Here is a 23597-nt window from a genome sequence, read left to right on the forward strand (position 1 = left end):
GATCCTGTTATGATTTCAATTTGTATTTCTTAGGAGTGGGATTGAACTTCTGCATACTAGCCAGCTATTTGCTTTTCTTACTCATGCTCTCTTTGACTTTTAAGCTATGTATGTAGATTCCCTGTGTCCCTGTGGTGCCAGACTCAGGAATCTGAGCGCGGGATGGCCAGGATGGTGAGCTCTCTTTTAGCAGGGACCTTTCATCCTGTGCCCTGCGCACCTGGCCACTGGTCCTGGACAGGGGACGAGAGGAGAAACAGGCGTGGTGCGGTGAGAACACAACTAGGGAGATAAAGATGGCATAGGAAGGACGATCCACTGCCCACAGGACAGACACAGCACCCGGAGAATCCCCGCATTCCCGCCGGGGAATCCCCCCCCCCCCCCCCCCCCCCCGCCCCGACCTCTCCAGCTTGATTTCAAAAGTTGCGAAACTACCGAGGGCGTCCGGAGAGCAACTGCCCCAGGTCCGGGCTCTCATCCCGAGGCCCCGAGACCCCGAGGCCGCAGAACCGCGGGGTGGGGTGGAGGGGCTGTCTCCAAACGAGCGGGAACAGAAAACCGAAACCAAAACCCGTCAGCCAGCTCCCGCCGCGCCGCCCGCGCTCTGCTAGCTCTGGGCCCCGCCGGCCGCCGAGGGCGCGTCTCTCTTCCGCCATGGCAAGTTGCTTTTGCTTTGGGTTTTGCAGGGCGGAGTGGTCCTCGTCCCGTCACCACGGTCCCCCAGGAGGACGCGGAGCCGGGCAGAACGGGCGAGGGTGCGGGGTGACCGGGGAGGCGCGGGGAGGGACCCTGAAGGCAAACCTAGCCCGGTTTGTCTGCACCTGTATGGGTGGCAGTTCCGCGCGCTTCACCTTAGGCCAGCTACAAAGGGACGCATCGCCGCGGCCTCCTCCGGCACCTAGTGCCTGGTTGTCGGGGACACAGCTGTTTGGTCGACGAGTGGACTCGCAGCCAGTGTTAGGGCTTAACTGTTGTCCTGCCACACTTTGGGAGCAGGAGAGGAGAGAATTGCCCAGAAATGGAGGCCACCGTTTCCTTTTGTAAAGGGCCAGCAAGAAGGATTCTAGCCAAGGACACAGTTGGGAAAGCAGCCTGACGTCTTAGCGGGAATTTTCTCTTGTGGCCTTAGTTCTTTCTCCAGACCCAAAGGGCTCTGTGTTGTCACCATCTTTGCTGCCTAGCAAGAACAGTTAGCAAATTTAAGATTTAGGCTTCCGTGTACTTTGTATCAAGCGCTTAAAAGCAGTGGCAGGGCCTTCAATTCCCGGTCAGAAGTGCCCAAGCAGTTGTGAAGTGCAAGTGCGACTTTGTTTACCGGTGGCGGTAAAGGCAACGTGAATGAAAATAGACACCTAATTTTGAGAAAAGGAATGTAAGCGAACTCAGTGAATAAATTTAATTATCTCTCCCAAGTGCTTTACTTACAAAAATAAACTCACAGTTTTTCTTTTTGTTTTCCGATACTATGGTCAAAAGTCTCTTAAAATGTATCATTGATGCAGGGAAATTGCCATCATTTTAATACCTGCCGAACAAAATGCTGCTCATGTTTCAAAATTCTGTATCTCCATATGGTAACTCTTGAAAGGGCTATCTCCAAGACCTCTCTTTTTCTTCTTAACGGTGGATAGAAGACATCAATAGCCATCAAGGAGAAGTTTCTTTGATTTCAAAGATAAATGTAGACATTTGAACAAAGAAATATGGTATTAGTATTGATGGGGGCAGAGGCGGAGTAAGATTTTCCGAATTTAAATTGATTTAAAGATTTTCTTTGGCACTGATGAAGAAAAGGAAGCTAATTCACTAGCCACTTATCCGTGGAGGTTGGTGTGGACTGTTAGAGCCAGATGTATAGTAAATCAAGACAAATCTCATGTGAAATAAAAATCCCCTTAAAGTCTCAAAAATCTGTCATTTTTTTTTTTCCTTTTCTAGAAAGAACTATTTTGGGATAATTACATCTTACCACTTGGGGCTAGGATGGAGGAACACATTTTTATATTTTTATTGTTTCCTGTGTAATTTATTTGTCCCTGAATATTTTAAGAAACTGTTTTCCTCCATTAAAAGTACCTCCCATAACAAAGAGTCCATAATTATTATGAGTTTCCTTTTCAGGAGACACTACCTTTGCTTTATATGTCTCAATATGAGCCATTTTCATCCTCCATTCCTCTGTCCCTTTGCTTTTGCTGTGAACTGTTTTGCTTTTTTTTTTTTTTTATCAATTTTTTGTTGTTGTTGTTGGTTTTTTTTTTTGCTATACGCGGGCCTCTCACTGTCGTGGCCTCTCCCGTTGCGGAGCACAGGCTCCGGATGCGCAGACCCAGTGGCCATGGCTCACGGGCCCAGCCACTCCGCGGCATGTGGGATCTTCCCGGACCGGGGCACGAACCCGTGTCCCCTGCATCAGCAGGCGGACTCTCAACTACTGCGCCACCAGGGAAGCCCTCTTTTGCATTTTTAATTAAATTTGACCATTAGTTAAAATTCGACCTCAGCCTTCAAGGTCTCTGTTTCATGAAGCCTTCTTTGACTGCTTTAGCCAGAATTAATCTTGCTTCCTAATCCTAAGTGACCTTTATTGTGAATGGTCCTGTATCCTTCTCAGATTTTGGAGTGTTGGTCTGTTCTTCTTGTAGAGAAGTAGACCTCCTTCTTTTTGTGCCTACTAAGCTCTGTTGAAATGATTTGTGTATGTGCCTGCCTCCTTCTCATCCATAACTTAGAGGCTCTTTTTGTGTGTGTGTTGGTAATCTTAAGGCCCATCCAGGTGCCCCGCACATAATAAATGCTCAGTAAATTTTTATGGTGGAACAATTTCAGGGTGAGGGGTGTGCTTTATGTCTTCGTATGTGTCATCTTTGGTACCCAGCATATTGCCAGATATAGAACACCTGCTTCATTAATACTGTATTTGTTAATTGATTAGCTAATTGACAGGATACTCTCTATTCTAAGAAATGCAGGTACATTTTTGCCACCTTATTTTATAACCACCAGCTGAAAAGTCAGAGGAGATGCTGAGAGAGTGCATATCCCGGGGGCGGTCATCATTGACTTTAGGCATTTTCTATTATTGAATTCCTGCTATGATAAATGAGGATTTCACTCAAGTAACCTCTGACTTCTTCCACCTTTCAAAGTTTTAGTAATATTTTTAAATTCTCCTGTGGACTATTTTTGTAGCTTTCATAATATACTTAAAATTTTGATGGTATTACATGATTTTCAGTAATATAAGTATAGATTTTTCTTTCTATCTTTTTTTCTCAACTTTTGTTAGTTTTGCCTTTATTCTTACATTGACAGGGTTGAATGTTTCCATTTTATTCTATAATCATATTTAAGTCTTTGGTGTTTTGAAGATTTAACAGAATTAGTCTAAAAGATAAAAACCAATGAGAGTGTCTATATTATCATGCAAACAGTAAATACTGTTTACAGCAGGGCCTAATAATAGTGTGCTGTGATTACTTTTTCTCCTTTTGGTCCAATGTCATGTGTATTTTTCCTTTTTCCACTTACAGAAAAATGTTCCTCGCAGCTGTGTCAAATCGATTCTTTTTTTTTGGTATTCTATAATTTACTGAAAACATGCACACTTTAATTTACTTATGATCTTTAGGCTTGGGCCCTTTCAAATACCAGAAAGTGGAGGGGGAGGGGGCTTGCTCTGGGGTGCCAGCACCCATAATAGCAGGTCAGATTCTCCCTAGAGTGTCCATTCAGTTTTGTTTTGCTGCTAGCTTTTCAGCTAATCTTTCTGGGTTTGGTCCCTTTTTTCATTTCTGAGGTTCTGCCATGAAAGTTGTCACCTTTCCATTGCAACCCCCTTTTCTTTATTCTGGATTCCCTCTGTCTTATCCTTCCACATACTTCTGTATCTTTTCCATCTTCAAGAAATTGTTGAAATCTCCCCTATGCTGCTGATTGCTCCCCTTAATTGTGTTTATTCTCTTTTTTATTCTTCTACTTTCATTTTAAGATGCTCCTGGGTTAGAATGGACACTGTGTGTGTGCTTAGACTGTTTTCTTGATCAGGGAGGTCAGAAGCTGTTTGCCTATCCCCAGTGAAGTCCTACTCTGAGTATATGGAGTCCTCTGAACTGCAAACTGAAACATCTTTATGATCTATTAACCATTACTTGGACCTGTGAGAAATCCTGTCCTCCCTGGGGGTAATTTAGGATAGATTATGTCTGAGCTCTGGTGTAATCAAGCTGGGCTACCTATATATGCATTGGGAGAAGTTTATAGGTCCACTCCCCTAAATGAGCTGGGGAACAAATTAAAACCTTAATACAAGAAGTTCACAGAGAGTGAGCCCAGGGAAGGATCTACTTGCACTTGGTCCTCTGTTCCCAGGGTGGCACAGTGTACAATAGCATGTGCTCTCAGTGGTTGAATTCTATTTCAGGTATGTGGTGGAAGGCAGGGTTTACTTCACTGTAGCTCCAATGTTATTTCCAGGGTTTTATTTTTTTATGGTGACTTTTTCCTAATTTTACCAAAAAAAAAAAAGAAAAAAAAGAATGTGTTTTTTATTACCTTCTGTACTTTCAACTCTACAATCAAGAAAACATACAGCCAACTCCAAACTCCAAAATTTTGTGGTTACCTTGACTTTTTTTTTTCTTTTTTTAACATCTTTATTGGAGTATAATTGCTTTACAATGGTGTGTTAGTTTCTGCTGTATAACAAAGTGAATCAGCTATACATAAACATATATCCCCATATCTCTTCCCTCTTGTGTCTCCCTCCCACCCTCCCTATCCCACCCCTCTAGGTGGTCACAGAGCACCGAGCTGATCTCCCTGTGCTATGTGGCTGCTTCCCACTAGCTATCTATTTTACATTTGGTAGTGTATATATGTCCTTGCCACTCTCACTTCGTCCCAGCTTATCCTTCCCCCTCCCCGTGTCCTCAGGTACATTCCCTACATCTGCATCTTTATTCCTATCCTGCCCCTAGGTTCTTCATAACCACTTTTTTTTTTTAGATTCCATTTATATGTGTTAGCATACGGTATTTGTTTTTCTCTTTCTGACTTAACTTCACTCTTTAATACAGTCTCTAGGTCCATCCACCTTGCTACAAATAACTCAATTTCGTTTCTTTTTATGGCTGAGTAATATTCCATTGTATATTTGTGCCACATCTTCTTTATCCATTCATCCGATGATGGACACTTAGGTTGTTTCCATCTCCGGGGTATTGTAAATAGAGCTGCAATGAACATTTTGGTACATGACTCTTTTTGAATTATGGTTTTCACAGGGTATATACCCAGTAGTGGGATTGCTGGGCCGTATGGTAGTTCTATTTTTAGTTTTTTAAGGAACCTCCATACTGTTCCCCATAGTGGCTGTATCAATTTACATTCCCACCAACATTATAGGAGGGTTCCCTTTTCTCCACACCCTCTCCAGCAGTTATTGTTTGTAGGTTTTTTGATGATGGCCATTCTGACAGTGTGTGGTGATACCTCACTGTAGTTTTTTTTTTGTTTTGTTTTGTTTTTTTGCGGTACGCGGGCCTCTCACTGTTGTGGCCTCTCCCGTTGCGGAGCACAGGCTCCGGACGCGCATGCTCAGTGGCCATGGCTCACAGGCCCAGCCGCTCCGTGGCATGTGGGATACTCCCGGACCAGGGCACGAACTCGTGTCCCCTGCGTCAGCAGGTGGACTGTCAACCACTGTACCACCAGGGAAGCCCCTCATTGTAGTTCTGATTTGCATTTCTCTAATGATAAATGATATTGAGCAGACTTTCATGTGTTTGTTGGCAATGTGTATATCTTCTTTGGAGAAATGTCTATTTAGGTCTTCTGCCCATTTTTGGATTGGGTTATTTGTTTTTTTGATATTGAGCTGCATGAGTGCTTGTAAATTTTGGAGATTAATCCTTTGTCAGTTGCTTCATTTGCAGATATTTTCTCCCATTCTGAGGGTTGTCTTTTCATCTTGTTTATGGTTTCCTTTGCTGTGCAAAAGCCTTTAAGTTTCACTATGTCCCATTTGTTTATTTTTGTTTTTATTTTCATTTTGCTAGGAGATGGGTCAAAAAGGATCTTGCTGTGATTTCTGTCATAGAGTGTTCTGCCTATGTTTTCCTCTAAGAGTTTGATAGAGTCTGGCCTTACATTTAGGTCTTTAATCCATTTTAAGTTTATTTTGGTGTATGGTGTTAGGGAGTGTTCTAATTTCATTCTTTTACATGTACCTGTCCAGTTTTCCCAGCACCACTTATTGAAGAGGCTGTCTTTTCTCCACTGTATATTCATGTCTCCTTTATCAAAGATAAGTTGACCATATGTGCGTGGGTTTATCTCTGGGCTTTCTATCCTGTTCCATTGATCTATCTTTCTGTTTTTGTGCCAGTACCATACTGTCTTGATTATGCAACTTTGTAGTGTAGTCTGAAGTCAGGGAGCCTGATTCCTCCAGCTCCGTTTTTCTTTCTCAAGATTGCTTTTGCTATTTGGGGTCTTTTGTGTTTCCATACAGATTGTGAAATTTTTTGTTCTAGTTCTTTGAAAAATGCCAGTGGTAGTTTGATAGGGATTGCATTGAATCTGTAGATTGCTTTGGGTAGTAGAGTCATTTTCACATTGTTGATTCTTCCAATCCAAGAACATGGTATATCTCTCCATCTGTTTGTATCATCTTTAATTTCTTTCATCAGTGTCTTACAGTTTTCTGCGTACAGGTCTTTTGTATCCTTAGGTAGGTTTATTCCTAGGTATTTTGTTTTTTTTTTTTCATTGGTTAGCTTGACTTTTAAAAAAATTTTGATGTGAAAAATTTATATCTCGGGACTTCCCTGGCAGTCCAGTGGTTAAGACTTCCCCTTCCCATGCAGGTGGTCCCTGGTCAAGGAGCTAAGATCCCACATGCCTCAGGGCCAAAAAACCAAAACATAAAGCAGAAGCAATTTTATAACAAATTCAACAAACACTTTAAAAATGGTCCACATCAAAAAAAAAAATCTTAAAAAAAATTTATATCTCAATCTTTTCCTTTGTGATTACAATTATTTTTAGGTCTTTCTAAAATCAGACAAATGTTAACCAGTGTTTTCCATTTATTATAAAAAGGGGTTTCCTTTTTACATTTTAACTCTCAAATTTATATAGAGTTTATGGTGGCATATGGTATGAGACCAGGCTCTAAACTTAATATTTGTTTTCAAGTATCTAATCAATTGCAAGAGCGCCTTTATTGAATATAATAGCTTTTCCCACTGTTGTGTAACATTGCCTATATTAAGCAGAATCCTATATATTTGAAGAGTATCCTACTGTGTTTTTGCAGGCATCAGTTTTGAAGGTCAAGGAATCCGAAGTTTCTGAAAGAACAATTGTAGTTGCTGGTCTTCCAGTTGGTTCCATTAATGATCAGTCGCTGACCATATTAGTGAAGAGTCACTTTCAAGATATTGAGAATGAGGGTGGAGTTGTTGAAGATGTGATATATCCAACAAGAACCAAGGGAGTTGCTTATGTTACATTCAAAGAAAAAAAAGGTATTTCCCAATCAAGTTTTTGTAATCTTAGAAATACTTCTGTAATGAAATTAAAAATTGAATTAAAATAATTCATGGGACTGGTAAAGTTTAAAGTGTATTTAAAAAATAATAATTCTGTTTTTTTAACATCTTTATTGGAGTATAATTGCTTTAAAATGGTGTGTTAGTTTCTGCTTTATAACAAAGTGAATCAGTTATACATATACCTATGTCCCCATATCTCTTCCCTCTTGTGTCTCCCTCCTTCCCACCCTCCCTATCCCACCCCTCTAGGTGGTCACAGAGCACCGAGCTGATCTCCCTGTGCTACGCGGCTGCTTCCCACTAGCTATCTATTTTATGTTTGGCAGTGTATATATGTCCATGCCACTCTCTCACTTTGTCTCAGCTTACCCTTCCACCTCCCTGTATCCTCAAGTCCATTCTCAAGTAGGTCTGCGTCTTTATTCTCATCTTGCCCCTAGGTTCTTCATGACCTTTTTTTTTTTCTTTTAGATTCCATATATATGTGTTAGCATACGGTATTTGTTTTTCTCTTTATGACTTACTTGACTCTGTATGACAGACTTTAGGTCCATCCACCTCACTACAAATAACTCAATTTCGTTTCTTTTTGTGACTGAGTAATATTCCACTGTATATACGTGCCACTCTTCTTTATCCATTCATCCGATGATGGACACTTAGGTTGTTTCCATCTCCGAGCTATTGTAGATAGAGCTGCAATGAGCATTGTGGTACATGACTCTATCTGAATTATGGTTTTCTCAGGGTATATGCCCAGTAGTGGGATTGCTGGGTCATATGGTAGTTCTATTTTTAGTTTTTTAAGGAACCTCCATACTGTTCTCCATAGCAGCTGTATCAATTTACATTCCCTTTTCTCCGCACCCTCTCCAGCATTTATTGTTTGTAGATTTTTTGATGATGGCCATTCTGACTAGTGTGAGATGATATCTCATTGTAGTTTTGATTTGCATTTCTCTAATGATTAATGATGTTGAGCATTTCTCTAATGATTAATGATGAGCATTTCTCTAATGATTAATGATGTTGAGCATTCTTTCACGTGTTTGTTGGCAATCTGTATATCTTGTTTGGAGAAATGTCTATTTAGGTCTTCTGCCCATTTTTGGATAGGATTTTTTGTTTTTTTTTATATTGAGCTGCATGAGCTGCTTGTAAATTTTGGAGATTAATCCTTTGTCAGTTGCTTCACTTACAGATATTTTCTCCCATTCTGAGGGTTGTCTTTTCATCTTGTTTATGGTTTCCTTTGCTGTGCAAAAGCTTTTAATGTTCATTAGGTCCCATTTGTTTATTTTTGTTTTTATTTCCATTTCTCTAGAAGGTGGGTCAAAAAGGATCTTGCTGTGATTTATGTCATAGATTGTTCTGCCTATGTTTTCCTGTAAGAGTTTGATAGTGTCTGGCCTTACATTTAGGTCTTTAATCCATTTTGAGTTTACTTTTCTGTATGGTGTTAGGGAGTGTTCTAATTTCATTCTTTTACATGTACCTGTCCAGTTTTCCCAGCACCACTTATTGAAGAGGCTGTCTTTTCTCCACTGTATATTCATGTCTCCTTTATCAAAGATAAGGTGACCATATGTGCGTGGGTTTATCTCTGGGCTTTCTATCCTGTTCCATTGATCTCTATTTCTGTTTTTGTGCGAGTACAATATTGTCTTGATTACTGTAGCTTTGTAGTATAGTCTGAAGTTAGGGAGCCTGATTCTTCCAGCTCTGTTTTTCTTTCTCAAGATTGCTTTGGCTATTCGGGGTGTTTTGTGTTTCCATACAAATTGTGAAATTTTTTGTTCTAGTTCTTTGAAAAATGCTAGTGGTAGTTTGATAGGGATTGCATTGAATATGTAGATTTCTTTGGATAGTATAGTCATTTTCACAGTGTTGATTCTTCCAATCAAGAACATGGTGTATCTCTCCATTTATTTGTATCATCTTTAATTTCTTTCATCAGTGTCTTATAATTTTCTGCATATAGGTCTTTTGTCTCCTTAGGTAGGTTTATTCCTAGATATTTTATTCTTTTTGTTGCAATGGTAAATGGGAGTATTTTCTTAATTTCACTTTCAGATTTTTCATCATTGGTGTATAGGAATGTTAGAGATTTCTGTGCATTAATTTTGTATCCTGCTACTTTACCAAATTCATTGATTAGCTCTAGTAGTTTTCGGGTAGCATCTTTAGGATTCTTTATGTATTGTATCATGTTATCTACAAACAGTGCCAGCTTTACTTCTTCTTTTCTGATTTGGATTCCTTTTATGTCTTTTTCTTCTCTGATTGCTGTGGCTAAAACTTCCAAAACTATGTTGAATAAAAGTGGTGAGAGTGGGCAACCTTGTCTTGTTCCTGATCTTAGTGGAAATGCTTTCAGTTTTTCACCAATGAGGATGATGTTGGCTGTGGGTTTGTCATATATGGCCTTTATTATGTTGAGGAAAGTTCCCTCTATGCCTACTTTCTGGAGGGTTTTTATCATAAATGGGTGTTGAATTTTGTCAAAAGCTTATTCTGCATCTATTGAGATGATCATATGGTTTTTCTCCTTCAATTTGTTAATATGGTGTATCACATTGTTTGATTTGCGTATATTGAAGAATCCTTGCATTCCTGGAATAAACCCTACCTGATCATGGTGTATGATCATTTTAATGTGCTGTTGGATTCTGTTTGCTAGTATTTTGTTGAGGATTTTTGCATCTATGTTCATCAGTGATATTGGCCTGTAGTTTTCTCTCTTTGAGACATCTTTGTCTGGTTTTGGTATCAGGGTGATGGTGGCCTCGTAGAATGAGTTTGGGTGTGTTCCTCCCTCTGCTATATTTTGTAAGAGTTTTAGAAGGATAGGTGTTAGCTCTTCTCTAAATGTTTGATAGAATTCGCTTTTGAAGCCATCTGGTCCTGGGCTTTTTTTTGTTGGAGGATTTTTAATTACAGTTTCAATTTCAGTGCTTGTGATTGGTCTGTTTATATTTTCTATTTCTTCCTGATTCAGTCTCAGAAGGTTGTGCTTTTCTAAGAATTTGTCCATTTCTTCCGGGTTGTCCATTTTATTGGCATTTAGTTGCTTGTAGTAATGTCTCATGATTCTTTGTATTTCTGCAGTGTCAGTTGTTACTTCTCCTTTTTCATTTCTAATTCTATTGATTTGAGTCTTCTCCCTTTTTTTCTTGATGAGTCTGGCTAATGGTTTATCAATTTTGTTTATCTTCTCAAAGAACCAGCTTTTAGTTTTATTGATCTTTGCTATCGTTTCCTTCATTTCTTTTTCATTTATTTCTGATCTGATCATTATGATGTCTTTCTTTCTGCTAACTTTGGGGTTTTTTGTTTCTTCTTTCTCTAATTGCTTTAGGTGTAAGGTTGGGTTATTTGAGATGTTTCTTGTTTCTTATCGTAGGATTGTATTGCTATAAATTTCCCTCTTAGGACTGCTTTTGCTGCATCCCATAGGTTTTGGGTTGTAGTGTCTCCATTGTCATTTGTTTCTAGGTATTTTTTGATTACCTCTTTGATTTCTTCAGTGATCTCTTGGTTATTAAGTAGTGTGTTGTTTAGCCTCCATGTGTTTGTATTTTTTACAGATTTTTTTTCCCTGTAATTGTTATCTAGTCTCATAGCGTTGTGGTTGGAAAAGATACTTGATACGATTTCAATTTTCTTAAATTTACCAAGGTTTGATTTGTGATCCAAGATATGGTCTATCCTGGAGAATGTTCCATGAGCACTTGAGAAGGAAGAGTAGTCTGTTGTTTTTGGATGGAATGTCCTATAAATATCACTGGAGTCCATTTTGTTTAATGTATCATTTAAAGCTTGTGTTTCCTTATTTATTTTCATTTTGGATGATCTGTCCATTGGTTAAAGTGGGGTGTTAAAGTCCCCTACTCTGATTGTGTTCCTGTGGATTTCCCCTTTTATGGCTGTTAGTATTTGACTTATGTATTGAGGTGCTCTTCTGTGGAGTGTATAAATATTTACAATTCTTATATCTTCTTCTTGGATTGATCCCTTGATCATTATGTAGTGTCCTTCTTTGTCTCGTAATATTCTTTGTTTTAAAGACTATTTCACCTGATATGAGAATTGCTTCTCCAGCTTTCTTTTGATTTCCATTTGCATGGAATATCTTTTTCCATCCCCTCACTTTCAGCCTGTATGTGTCCTTAGGTCTGAAGTGGGTCTCTTGTAGACAGCATATATATGGGTCTTGTTTTTGTATACATTCAACGAGTCTATGTCTTTTGGTTGGAGCATTTAATCCATTTACATTTAAGGTAGTTATTGATATGTATGTTCCTATTACCATTTTCTTAATTGTTTTGGGTTTATTATTGTAGGTCTTTTCCTTCTCTTGTGTTTCCTGCCTAGAGAAGTTCCTTTAGCATTTGGTGGTGTTTTGGTGGTGCTGAATTCTTTTAACTTTTGCTTGTCTGTAAAGGTTTTAATTTCTCTGTCGAATCTGAACGAGATCCTTGCTGGATAGAGTAATCTTGGCTGTAGGTTTTTCTCCTCCATCACTTTAAATATGTCCTGCCACTCCCTTCTGGCTTGCAGAGTTCCTGCTGAAACGTCAGCTGTTAACCTTATGGGGATTCCCTTGTGTGTTATATGTTGTTTTTCCCTTGCTGCTTTTAACATTTTTTCTTTGTATTTAACTTTTGGTAGTTTGATTAATATGTGTCTTGGCGTGATTCTCCTTTGGTTTATCATGTATGGGACTCTGTGCTTCTTGGACTTGATTAACTATTTCCTTTCCCATATTAGGGAAGCTTTCAACTATAATCTCTTCAAATATATTCTCAGACCCTTTGTTTTTCTCTTCTTCTTCTGGAACCCCTATAATTCGAATGTTGGTACGTTTAATGTTGTCCCAGAAGTCTCTTGGGCTGTCTTCATTTCTTTTCATTCTTTTTTCTTTATTCTGCTCTGCAGTAGTTATTTCCACTCTTATCTTCCAGGTCACTTATCCGTCCTTCTGCCTCAGTTATTCTGCTATTGATCCCTTCTAGAGAATTTTAAATTTCACTTATTGTGTTGTTCATCTCTCTTTGTTTGCTCTTTAGTTCTTCTAGGTCCTTGTTAAGCGTTTCTTGTATTTTCTCCATTCTACTCCCAAGATTTTGGATCATCTTTACTATCATTATTCTGAATTCTTTTTCAGGTAGGCTGCCTATTTCCTCTTCATTTGTTTTGTCTGGTGGGTTTTTGCCTTGCTCCTTCATCTGCTGTGTTTCTCTGTCTTCTCCTTTTGCTTAACTTACTGTGTTTGGGGTCTGCTTTTCGCAGGCTGCAGGTTTGTAGTTCCCGTTGTTTTTGGTGTCTGTCTCCAGTGGCTAAGGTTGGTTCAGTGGGCTGTGTAGGCTTCCTGGTGGAGGGGACTAGTGCCTATGTTCTGGTGGATGAGGCTGGATCTTGTCTTTCTGGTGGGCAGGTCCACGTCTGATGGTGTGTTTTGGGGTGTCTGTGGAGTTATTATGATTTGGGGCAGCCTCTCTGCTAATGGGTGGAGTTGTGTTCCTGTCTTGCTAGTTGTTTGGCATAGGGTGTTCAGTGCTGTAGCTTGCTGGTCGTTGAGTGGAGCTGGGTCTTGGCGTTGAGATGGAGATCTCTGGGAGAATTTCGCTGTTTGATATTATGTGGAACTGAGAGGTCTCTTGTGGACCAGTGTCCCGAACTTGGCTCTTCTACCTCAGAGACACAGCCCTGACGCCTGGCTGGAGCACCAAGAGCCTTTCATCCACACAGCTCAGAATAAAAGGGAGAAAAAGTAGAAAGAAAGAAAAAAAGAAGAAGATAAAATGAAGTAAAATAAAATAATTAAAATAAAAAATAATTATTAAGAAAAAAATTTTTTAAAGTAAAAAAAAAAACAAAACAGAAAAACGGACAGACAGAATCCTAGGAGAAATGGTAAAAGCAAAGCTATATAGGCAATATCACACACAGAAGCATAGACATACACACTCACAAAAGGAGAAATAGGGAAAAAATATATATATTTCATTGTTCCCAAAGTCCACCTCCTCAATTTGGGATGATTTGTTGTCTATTCAGGTATTCCACAGATGCAGGGTACATCAAATTGATTGTCGAGATTTAATCCGCTGCTCCTAAGGCTGCTGGGAGAGATTTCCCTTTCTCTTTGTTCGCATAGCTCCTGGGGTTCAGCTTTGGATTTGGCCCTGCCTCTGTGTGTAGGTCACCTTAGCGCGTCTGATATTTGCTCAGGCAGGATGGGGTTAAAGGAGCAGTTGATTCGGGGGCTCTGGCTCACTCAGGCCGGGGGGAAGGAGGGGTACGGCGTGCGGGGCAAGCCTGTGGCAGCAGAGACCGGCGTGACGTTGCACCAGCCTGTGGCGCGCTGTGCGTTCTCCCTGGGAAGTTGTCCCTGGATCACGGGACCCTGGCAGTGGCGGGCTGCACAGGCTCCCGGGAGGGGAGGTGTGGAGAGTGACCCATGGTTGCACACAGGCTTCTTGGTGGTGGCAGCAACGGCCTTAGCGTCCCATGCCGATCTCTGGGGTCCGCGCTGATAGCCGCGGTTCCCAACCGTCTCTGGAGCTCCTTTAAGCAGCGCTCTGAATCCCCTCTCCTTGCGCACCAGGAAACAAAGAGGCAAGAAAAAGCCTCTTGTCTCTTCAGCAGCTCCAGACTTTTCCTGGACTGCCTCCTGGCTAGCCGTGGCGCACTAACCCCTTCAGGCTGTGTTCACGCTGCCAACCCCAGTCCTCTCCCTGGTATCTGACCTCCGAAGCCCGAGCCTCAGCTCCCAGACCCCGCCCACTCTGGCGGGTGAGCAGACAAGCTTCTCGGGCTGGTGCGTGCTGGTCAGCACCGATCCTCTGTGTGGGAATCTCTTCGCTTTGCCCTCTGCACCCCTGTTGCTGTGCTCTCCTCCATGGCTACGAAGTTCCCGCCCGTCTGCCACTTGCAGTCTCTGCCTTCGAAGGGGCTTCCTGGTGTGTGGAAACCTTTCCTCCTTCACAGCTCCCTCTCACTGGTGCCGGTCCCGTCCCTATTCTTTTTTTTTTTTTCTTTTTTTGCGGTCCGCGGGCCTCTCACTGCCGTGGCCTCTCCCGTTGCGGAGCACAGGCTCTGGACACGCAGGCTCAGCGGCCATGGCTCACGGGCCCAGCCGCTCCGCGGCATATGGGATCTTCCCGGACCGGGGCACGAACCCGTGTCCCCTGCATCGGCAGGCGGACTCTCAACCCCTGCGCCACCAGGGAAGCCCCCGTCCCTATTCTTTGTCTCTGTTTTTTCTTTTTTCTTTTGCACTACCCAGGTCTGTGAGGAGTTTCTTGCCTTCTGGGAGGTCTGAGGTCTTCTGCCAGCGTTCAGTAGGTGTTCTGTAGGAGCTGTTCCACCTGCAGATGTGTTTCTGATGTATTTGTGGGGAGGAAGGTGATCTCCGCATCTTACTCTTCCGCCATCTTGAAGCTCCTCCTCAATAATTCTATTCTTGAGTATAAAAGTGGCACAATAGTGTGTTAAGCAGGAATAAATGCGAAAATGTCTCATGGTAGAGTTGTCAATAACTGGCAGTCTTAAAGACTTCTTTTTTTCTGTATTTTAAATCTGTCTATATCTTGGGATAAAGGTGATATATTTTATTGTAGAAAATTTGTAAAATGCAGAAACCCCCCCCACAAAAGTTATCTATAATCTCACAAAAAAGATAAATACTTGGAGAATTTTGAGGTGGCTTCAGCAATATAATTATACCATTTGCTTCTCTTTGATCAAACCAACAAATGGATATTCTCACATAGTATCTGCTTTATTACTGGGAAAGTGGGACTGAAGATATATGGCTTGGATCTGAGGTCAGAGTGAGCCATTCTGTTCCCCACCTCCAACCTGACATAAGTGAGGAAGTTGGGTCTGCAGAGCTATTCACCCCTCCAGCCTCATGGATGGGGCAGCCTTCTGTACAGCACAGTGGCTGGTAGAATAAATTGCCAAAGAAAGGTGAGTCTCCATGCCAGCCTTTTGGAGGTAAAAGTACTACATAAGAGTAGGAGCAGAAGAGACCTTGCTCTGCTTGAGGGAAGATAGGGTCCAGAGAGAGATCCAAAAGACTGTGGGTTATCAGTACCTTTATCTCTCACCATTAGTTATGTCATTCCTTCTCAATGGGGATGTTCAGGTAAGGGATGGCGGGAAGGGCTCCTTATTATTTCTCTAAGGGGAACGTAGAAGTTAATAATTTTATATTATTGAGGGAAATTATTAGTTTTGTGTATTGCATTGATTAACTCAGAGAGAGAAAGAGAGGGCTCATTCATTCATTTATTCCCAAGTATTTATTGAGTGCCTATTACGTTTCAGGCACCATTCTAGGCCTTGAGGTTATACAGCAATGAATGAAATAGGCAAAATGTTTTTTTTTCATGAAGCATACATCTGTGGAGAGATAATAAACAAGCCAATAAATGAATATATAATTGTGTGCTTTATTTATTTGTATATTTATATATACTTATATATTTATACATATTAATATATAATATGGTGCTATAAAAAATATAAAGAAGAATAAAGGGATAGAATGTGATGGATAGTGCTACTTTAGGTAGAGTAGGTAGGAAAATACTCTGTTTGGGTGACATTTGAACAGAGACTTGAATGAAGTAAGGGAATGACTCATGCGGATAAGGGGGAAGAAAATTCTAGGCACAGGGAAGGACTGGGAAACATTCTCTGAGGGGCAGCCTGCTGGGCGTTCTGAAGAGCAGTGGGAGGTTCGCGTGACTGGAGTGGAATGAGCAAGGAGGAGAGAATAGGAGATGTGGTTAGATGGGCAGCTGGGACCAGGTTATGTTTAGGAGCACATGGGTCAAAGCAAGGTGTCTGGATTTTATTCTAGGTGACATGGGAAGCCATTGGAGGGTTTTAAGCAGAGCACTGACAGAATGTGATGGCCTTTTTTAATGTGATCCATCTGGCAGCCATGTGGAGAATAAGAGCTACTAGTCGGTGCTGGTTTTGACTAGGGTGGTAGCAGGGCAGGTGATTGAGAACTGGTGGGCGTTCAGAATTTGTAGATGGACTAAGTGTCATTTTCTGAGATGCTGAGCATAGGAGGAAGAGTACTTTTGGAAGGGAGGTAGTTATTAAGAGTTGAATTTTGGTCGTTGAGACATATATTCAGATAATGAAGTAGAGATTTCCACAGGCAGAAGGGAGAAAGGTCGATGTTGAAGAAAGGATTTTCGAGGTGATACATAGAGAGATGATGTCTAAAGCTGTGGAAATTGTTGACATCACCCAGGGGGTGGGTGTAAGGTTAGCGAAGAGGTGTGAGGCCTGAGGCGGCGGGGCAGGGGGGTGGGAGGGGGCATGCCAAAGCCTAGAGAATGGGGAGATAGAATGGGGATAATTAGCGAAGGAGACTGAGCAGGTCAGCCAGTGAATTAGAGGAAAACAAACCAGGACAGTGTGATATCCTGGATTCAGGAAGGTGAAGTCTCCTCATGACCATAATTAACAGAGTGGTGGGGGATTTACTTTTAGGTGTTTGTTATGTATTATATATAACATACAAAACATGCAAGTGTTTTACGTATGTATGTATACATATATATGTATAAATTTTAATGTGTTAAAGTAGAAGGAAAAACTATGTAAATGCTGAATTTAGAGGAAACACAGAAAAAATCTTAGGTATTTTAAAAGAATTGAACATCTTTATTATCATTAATTAAAATAATTACTAGTGTATTTTGCCACAAACACTTCTGGTGGCCCTTTTTCCACTTAGTTGCAGAGAATGTCATCAGAAAAAAGAAACACTATCTAGCAGAGATGGTCAGACCCGCTCAACTCACCGTCTCCCATTTTAGTGAAAAGGTAAGTGTAATGCTGATTATCTGGATCCCATTTCTTCTGCAGAGTATCTCCTCTACATAGGAGGCACAAAGCACCCTCATCCCATGACTTCTAGAAAAGAAAGTGCAAACTCCTGTTAACCTGAGTCACTGTTAAAGGTCAAACCTGTGTCTTGAAATTTTTTCGTTATTGCCTGGTCATTTTTATGTTTCTCTATGACCCTCTTAATGCTTTTAAAGTGACAGTGAGCTTTTATGCTGTCATGGATGATGTCAGGCATCTACCTAAAGACTTCTTTTGTGGGGGAAAAAACAATTAGGATGAACATTAAAAAGGAGCTTTGAAGACACAGTAAAGGTGGAAGTAAGAGGAAAAAGTAAAATTCAAAGCATTGGTTTAAAACTTTATTCTGTAAGAAACCGAGGGTTCTGTGCAGCCATCTGAGGAACTTCTAACTTGGAGGGCTCTCTACGGGGACCCCTACCCAGAGCAGAACCAGAACAGTGTACTCCTCTGGGTTCCGCTTAAGACTTTGTTTCAAAAAAGCATTCTGCCTCTGAAAAAATATTTGACCACCTCTGTTTAGGGTAATCCAGTGAGAAATGTGAATCCCAAATCCAACACTGTGGCCTTGATAGGGTTGTGGCATCCGTCTGATGGGCAGCTATGGCGTAAGAAGCCAGCTGTGCTAGGCAGTTGAGGCCTGGTTTAGGGGCTACTGCAGGGGAGACCAAGAAAGTGGCAGAAAAAGAATGTGTTTATGTAGTCTGCTCCACTAGGTGGTGCTGTTTTAATTTCTCTGTTTAATTTTAGGTCTTCAGCTCTGTAAATGCTGTCCTTGATCTTTCTGTTTTTCGGAGTCAAATTGGTCTGAGAAGTCTGGTAATGGACCTGAAAAGGGAAATCCCAGCCTTATGCTTCAGTCCTTTGGAAGCCAATGGAAGAATCTCCGTTCAAGGATCATTTCTGGCTATCAAGAAGCTCAAAGAGTCTTTGCTATTAAAAGCAAGTTCTCTTTTAGAAAAAGACAGGAATAGACAGAGCCCCAGAGGGAGTACATGGAAAAGTAGTCACTCTTTAAAGCCACCCAGGTCCTCAACACCTGAGACTATGAGAAGAGGAGAAAGGCTTGTTCTCGACACAGATATTTTCCTTTACCTGAAAAAGACGAGCGGATTTTATGAAAGCACACTGAAAAAATTTCATGTTCTATGTCAAGAGACAGTGGATGGTGAAATTACCACACTTTGTATAAGGAATGCTCAAGGTGGTTCTCAGCCAAACAATGAAAAACAGGTAAAAGAGCTCATTGAGAAATATTCACATGCTCTTCACTTCGAGCTTAGAAAGGAGACATTTATTTTGGAAGGAAAGGAAAATAGAGAGAAAAGAAATATTAAGCTGGCATGTAAGCAACTAAGTTCAAGGTACCTTCAGGTTCTGGTTAATTTTTATCATACGCACATTGACATTATAGGATCTTCTTCTGACACGTACTTGTTTAAAAAAGAGGTCATGAAATTAATAAGGCAGAAAGTTAGGTAATAAAATCCTCAGCAATAGTAATAAGAATGGCTGCTGCCTTCCCTTACTGAGCAGTGGTGATGTCATGAGTGATCCCAGCTTTACAGACATTATCTCATTTAATTCTTTTTTTTTTTTTTTGGCTGCACCGCACAGCTTGCAGGATCTTAGTTTCCCAACCAGGGATCAAACCTGGGCCCCCTGCCGTGGAAGTGTGGAGTCCTAACCACTGGATGCCAGGGAATTCCCTATCTCATTTAATTCTTGTGAACATCTTTCATCACAGGCATTTCCATCCTCATGTTATAGGGGAAGAAACTAGGATTTGAATAGGTGAAAACACTTGTCTGAAGCTATGTACCTGCCCATCAGCAGGAGTTAAACCCAAAGATAATATCTAAGGTATAAAACTTCAAAAATTATAAAACTAAGTTTAAAGAAACTTCACTTTTTCTGCAACCCCAAATTCTTAGAAAAAAGAGGTAGCCTTCATTCTAACATATAAGAAGTTTGGATGATTATTATGCCATTGGCAATTTCTTAACATTTACAAAATTTGCGTTTACTCCAAATAGAATTAGAATCCTAGCAAAACTCACTTGAGAAGCTACTTATATGGTATTTCTGATGCAGGTAGTCATTACCTGACCAAATCCCGTATTAGTATAAGGCTACTGGATATACAGAACATTTTTACTGCTGCTTACTTAGCCTAAGTGCTTACATAAAATGTTGGTTCTCCTGTTGGAATTATGAAGGGAGTATAGTGTCTATTTTATAATTGTATTGTAAAATTAATAGCATTTCAGGAATAAGATCATGGATGATAAGAATAATAGCAAACACTTACTTGCTAGGCATAATTTTAAGTGCATTACATATCTTTACTCATTCAATCCTGACAGCAGCCCTGTGAGGTAGGTGCTATCTTTATCCCCCTTTCACACATGAGGAAACTGGTGCCTAGTGATGTAATGTAACTTGCCCATGGCTCTGATTACCGAACGGTGCTTCTCCCTTTTGTAGTCTCTCACAATTCTACTTAAACAGTTGAGAAATGTTTCCTTAAAGATGACAGAAGGATTTGAAAATTCTTTACTGAAGGGTAGCCAGAGCTTGTAAGTCATTTGGTTGTCTGTGACTGACCTGCATTTAACTTAGCATTAAGCCAATTTTAAGTACCGGGGACACTGCAGAGACCCTCCCAGGATAATAAAATGATACATCTTGCTCATCTCAAAGTAAACAAACATGGTTACGATGATTTGAACTGTTTATATCAGTAGAAAAGCATAAGAAAAATCTATATGCTTTCATTTTTCTTAGCTACCTAAATCCCAAATATGTAAATGATTTCTATTTCTTTAAATATGTTATTTCATTTCTGTATGACTAAACTTTTTGCGTGGGAAAATTCTCTTTATATGAAGTGTCCAATAAGGTATCTTTAAAAAGGTGTTTGACTTTCACTTTGCTTCTAGGGGTTTGTCTCAGTCTGGGTCCAGTCGGGAGAGAGAAGGCACACAGTAATTTGAACAGGGAAACTTTAATATAAAGAATTATTAACTATGATGGGATTGGAATAATGAGGGATTGGCTCATAAGAAACAGAGAAAACTCTACCAGATAATAGGAGTAACAGATATAAGGAGTAGTTTAGACAGAGCACCCAGGGAAAACCTCCCCCGCCCACCCTACAGCCCCGAACTTAGATCCAGACTTTGCCATAGGGTTTGTGCCAGGGAATCTTGCTGGAGATCCATCCTCTAGGGCACTGGAGGAATCTGCGTAGAAGGTGTCTCTCCAGCGACCCTCCATTACAACACGCCTGAGGGGATTTCTGGGGGGAGCTGCTGGTGGCCGGGTGCCGCTGGCCGTTTGGTACTATGGGCGCTCAGTGCTGGGGAGGCCTTGGGTTTGGGCGTTGGACACTGGAGCAGCTGCCCCTGCTGCACGAGCCTAATGCTGGAGAAGCTGCGTGTGCTGAAGAAGCTGCGTATGGGGGACCCTTCCTCTGCCGGGGACCTGGATTCTGAGGAGCCTGCTAATTGAACACACTGAAGGAGGAACAAGGCTCTTTCCTCCTGCAGTGCCTCTCCAGCGCCCTCTACTGAGAAAGCTTAATATCTTGCCAGCTACAAAGGAAGGATAAAGGGCCCAAATTTGTTTTTACTGAGTAGGCATATAGGATGAATTTAAAGCTGAGTCAATAAATTGATAACTGGCAGTTATATTTGATACCTACCAAGGCTTTCATTATTACCACAAATTTAATACCAATAGAATAGTCTTTCAGGGACTTCCTTGGTGGAGCAGTGGTTAAGAATCCACCTGCCAATGCCGGGGACACAGGTTCGACCCCTGGTCCGGGAAGATCCTACGTGCTGCGGAGCAACTAAGCCCGTGTGCCACAACTACTGAGCTTGCGCTCTAGAGCCTGCGAACCACAACTACTGAGCCCGTGTGCCACAGCTATTGAAGCCCGCGCGCCTAGAGCCTCTGCTCTGCAACAAGAGAAGTCACCGCAATGAGAAGCCCTCACACTGCAACAAAGAGTAGCCCCTGCTCACCGCAACTAGAGAAAGCTCGCACGAAGCAAAGAAGACCCAACGCAGCCAAAAATAAATAAATAAATAAGTGAATGAAAAAAAAATCCTATTAAAAAAAATAGTCTTTCAACAAAGAGCTGGATCAGAATACTGAGGCTCATTCCTTGACTGGATAGACACTGAATGCTAATTGGTTTATGGGTATGAATATAACATCTGCTTGAGAAGATTCTGTAATTCAGGTGTTTTACATATTGCTGTCCATTTTAGAGTTCATTTAACAGCACTGTCCTTATAATATGCTAGTCATGTAACCAATTTCTATCATGAATAAAAACTGACATTTTAATTTTCAAAATGGTAGGAATGATTTTTATTAAAATTTATTTTTGAAGGTTACTGATGCTCAGGAAGATGATGTGAATTCTATCCTGTTCCAGCCTAGATCCTGTTGTGTGTCTGCCATTGGGAGAAAAACGTATCATTTAACTAGATAATAAGTTGGTACTTTTCAAAGAGGTTGCAGATGGTTAAGAAAGCCATTCTCAAGTTAAAAGAGAAGATGTGGGAGTTTCAGCTTATGATGAAAAAGAAGAGTGGGAGAAAGTGTGGGAGAAAGGAGAGGCATTTTGAGTATGAAACTCATTCAGGGATTTTTGTTGAGCTCATCCTCTGGGTTCTGGAGACAACAGTGGGACGTAAGACAGAAAAGTTCAGTGACTCCTTAGAAGTTACTGCCTAGTCTGGCAGAGAAGGCAGGCAAACAAGCCATTACAATAGTGCTTGCTATAGAAGTACTTGGGGTAGGGTTGGAGGGTCATTTCTTACCTGGGATATATTAGTCATTTCAATATTATCAGCATGAGCCTCAGAAAAAGACGGTAAGCATCAATTAAAGTTTTATTTACATTATTATTAAGGAGTAAACTAGCAGAACGACAAAACTCGTTCAAAGAGCAAGTAAGAAGTGAAATTAAAAAGTCAATAGGGGGCTTCCTTGGTGGCACAGTGGTTGAGAGTCCGCCTGCCGATGCAGGGGACACGGGTTTGTACCCCGGCCCGGGAGGATCCCACATGCCGCGGAGTGGCTGGGCCCGTGAGCCATGGCCACTGGGTCTGCGCGTCCGGAGCCTGTGCTCCGCAACGGGAGAGGCCACAACAGTGAGAGGCCCGCGTACCGCAAAACAAAAAACAACAACAACAACAAAAAGTCAATAGGAAAATGCATGTTAGTAAAAATTGCTAAATTAGAAACAAAACTTGTCGGTGTTATAAAACTGATTTGGAAGGTTATTTTCTCTGCTAGACAGAAAAAATAATCACACTTTATCGTTTTTTTAAGAAGTTAAACTTATAATTTTACAGAGTTGTAAAATGTCATTGCCCTTATCAACTGTGATATTAAGTGAAACGAACTTACATTCCTCAAAAGAGATGATCCACAAGTGGGCTTATTAGAGCTTGTCCAGCAGGGCATTAAAAGGTCACAAAATTATTTTTTGCCTTACTTCTGTGTTTTGAGTAATTTTCTTTAACAAGCGCAAGAAGAAGCTCCCAGAGGCTGAGAGCCTGTGGATGGGTTAGTCCAATGATGGGATGAAAAGGCAGGACAGCTCTTGGTTTGGCAGATGAATGCCAAGTTTAGGGACGGCTGAATTTTGATAGCTTAGTTTTTACAACTTTTAACTGAGGGACAAGATTGCTTGATTCCTCAGTAGAAGACTCACACATATAAAGGTGTAAAGGGAAGGAAACGTCAAATTTGCCTTGTGAATTTCTCCATATAAACCATGTTAGCGACAATGTATGGAGTTTCCCAAAGATAGTAATTTAAGGAATGTAACTATCCTGCCAAGATTTCATTACTCTAGGATCATTTCCTGGTATAAATACTGGCCTAGGAAACTCGTGTGGGCGTTCTTCCATATTCTCCACTCACCCCTTCTCTCCCATCTTTTACCTCTTCCAAACTGAGGGATTCTGAGAAAGTTCCTCACTCCTCTAGCTTCAGTGTTCTCAGCTGTAACCTGAAAATAATACCTATTTTGCAGGGTTGTTGTGAGTTTTAGAAAACATGTTACATAACAGATGTTCAAGAATAGTAGCTATAATCTTAAGAATTGGT

At 41.0% G+C, this 23597-nt stretch overlaps 1 protein-coding gene across 1 annotated transcript; it reads left to right on the forward strand.

Annotated features, from left to right (window-relative positions):
- Positions 1-415: 415 nt before the first annotated feature.
- Positions 416-22979, forward strand: RBM43 (RNA binding motif protein 43). The gene is made up of 4 exons (XM_022569696.2): positions 416-660; positions 7325-7535; positions 17332-17420; positions 18213-22979. Exons 1-4 carry the CDS (start codon positions 658-660, stop codon positions 18942-18944), a joined length of 1035 nt encoding a protein of 344 aa, XP_022425404.2. The 5' UTR covers positions 416-657; the 3' UTR covers positions 18945-22979.
- The last annotated feature ends 618 nt before the right edge of the window (positions 22980-23597 follow it).

This window comes from Delphinapterus leucas, chromosome 8, assembly GCF_059928025.1.
Source record: "Delphinapterus leucas isolate spDelLeu-1000000601 "Yukka" chromosome 8, BTC_Dleu_Yukka2, whole genome shotgun sequence".
NCBI lineage: Eukaryota > Metazoa > Chordata > Mammalia > Artiodactyla > Monodontidae > Delphinapterus > Delphinapterus leucas.